Raw genomic sequence first — 2,200 nt, 5'->3', positions numbered from 1 at the left:
CTAGAAAAGACATTACAGCATGAGAACCATAGCCTCCTCTCTGCTGCTCCACCACTACCATATACCCCACCTCTCCACAAGGGACTAGGGACTCAGCTGTACAGCTGCAAATATAACGTTTGAAGTGCATTATACAAATATGACACTAGATGGCGATAGTGAGCTTATGGGAAATTCAATATATTTTTCAAAACTTTTTTTTATAAAGCATTTTCACAGCATTTCTAAATGTGTCTAGATTCCGCCTAGATTGCAGTGTGTTTGGGCAATGCTACCCTCTAGGAAATGCAAGTGAAACAGAGGAGCTGTCTGCCACGACCCTTGCTGGATACCAGCTTCCAGATCCTGGGAAGGGCTTTCGGGGCTGCCTGTCTTCTGTGAAGTGCCAGCTATGCTGATGTGATGTGATCCAGCAAAGTATTTAATCACATGTGTGATCCCTTCAAAGTCAGCGAGGCTATCCATAGGCTTAAAGTTAAGACCCCCGGTTTAGTGTTTGTCTGGGTCAGCTGTGTCCTTGCCACCAAGGCATAATTTTTAAGAATGTGCATGCCTCTCTGTGGCGACTACCAAGGAAGCCTTTGCTGGCCACAGTCAGAGGTTTTGCTCGTGCAAAGGGCACTTTGCAGGGGGCGTGCTGGGCTGTCTTTTGCTCCCCAAATCAGCCACTCCCTAAGTCAGATTTGAGCAACAAGAAGCTCCTGGCTGGGCTCGGGAGCAAACAGAGGGGAGAAGGGGCAGGGAGCCTCACGCAATCAGGTAGCCCTGCCTGGCGTCCTGGCGCCGATTCCTCATCAATGCCTTGTATTCGCCGACACGGAGCCGCTTCCCTTCCACGATGCAGGTGCGCTTGGGGCGGGGCTTGTACTTGTAATTGGGATACTTCTCCAGGTGCTGGCGGCTGAGCCGAGCCTGCTCCTCATAGTAGGGCTGCTTCTCCTGATTTGACATTGATTTCCATCGTGAGCCTGCAAAGTGGAAACAAGATGCAGAAGGAGAGGTTTAACCAGTTGACTTTGTTCTTGCTTCCAGCCACATATAGCTAGCCTGTTCTGCGCTGTCAAAATACTGCTTTTTAATGTAAACAGGAGAGGATGTCCTTAAAACAAAAGGAGAAGCGGAGGGACGACATGAAAATAAATGGATTTCAGATGTTGGAGATGAGAAATATAGGCAAGCAATTACTCTTCCAAGTCTGAAGTCTGAACCCAACAAAAATGGGTTGTTCAGCAGGCCATAAATTACAACAAACAGGCTGCATCAGGTAGATCACATAGTACTAGTAGTAGTAGTAGTTGAAGTAGTTGTACCCTGCCCATTTGACTGGGTTGCCCCAATTTCTCTGGGAGGCTTCCAACAAATATAAAAGCAGAATAAAACATCAAACATTAAAAATTTCCCCATATAGGGAATAGTGCTAATCTAGAAATTGTGCTAGACTTGATCAAGGCAATGGATATGCCAGATGGAGCACCCATTTCAAAAACAAAACAAATCCTATATGTCTGCATCCCCTTGCAAAATGCCATATGTGCCTTTTAAATGAAGAAGAGCAGAGGAAGGTGTCCATCAAATATTTTCAATCCACTTAAGCTAGGAGCAAGGACCATAGATTCCTCCATGTGTTCAGTTTGCACATTTTTAAATAGGTATATGTTTTATGTCCTCAGTGAACACTAACCCTAACGTCATGGTTAATGTCGCTTCACACTACCAGAAGGAAACGAAGTTATTCACAAGGACAATGTACAAAATACAATATACTATGAAATCCATTAACACGAAAGAAATATAATGAAAGTGCTCACCCACAAAAAAATTATCCAAGCACAAGATAACCACTGCAAAAGGATGAACACCAAAAATCAAACCAAACCACCAAAATCCAGGAGACGCAGTGCTTAATAAAGACTTCTTCACCTTGTAATGACCACATATAGCTGAAAAGTTTTCATTTGAAACTCTTAGCTATTGTCAAGCAGCAAACACTGACTCAGAAAGGTTGTTTACATATGTTATTATTTCAGAGAGATGCACTGCACATTTCAAACACACTGCATTACTTGAGAGGTGGTAAAAAGAGCCAGACTGCAAGGCCCAAATACCAAAACAGACAAGTGAGAATTTAATTAATTTTATTTCTTTCATCTATTTATATGCCACTTAATCGCTGATGTTTCTAAATGGTGTGCATAAAAAA

The 2,200-nt window shown here is 43.1% G+C and overlaps 1 protein-coding gene across 6 annotated transcripts in view; it reads right to left on the bottom strand.

Annotated features, from left to right (window-relative positions):
• SOX13 (SRY-box transcription factor 13) overlaps positions 1–2,200 on the bottom strand; it is a 60,891-nt gene that overhangs the window by 4,253 nt on the left and 54,438 nt on the right. For 4 of the 6 annotated variants that reach the window (XM_083618203.1, XM_083618206.1, XM_083618204.1 and 1 more), the window contains one exon: positions 752–968. In XM_083618203.1, coding sequence (XP_083474329.1) covers positions 752–968 — 217 coding nt within the window. The remainder of the gene's footprint in view (positions 1–751; positions 969–2,200) is intronic. The other 2 variants (XM_083618207.1, XM_083618208.1) reach the window with 1 other exon arrangement.

This window comes from Podarcis filfolensis (genome assembly GCF_964270895.1).
Source record: "Podarcis filfolensis genome assembly, chromosome: 6".
Lineage (NCBI taxonomy): Eukaryota > Metazoa > Chordata > Lepidosauria > Squamata > Lacertidae > Podarcis > Podarcis filfolensis.
This window is presented reverse-complemented; position numbering and strand designations above follow the sequence as displayed.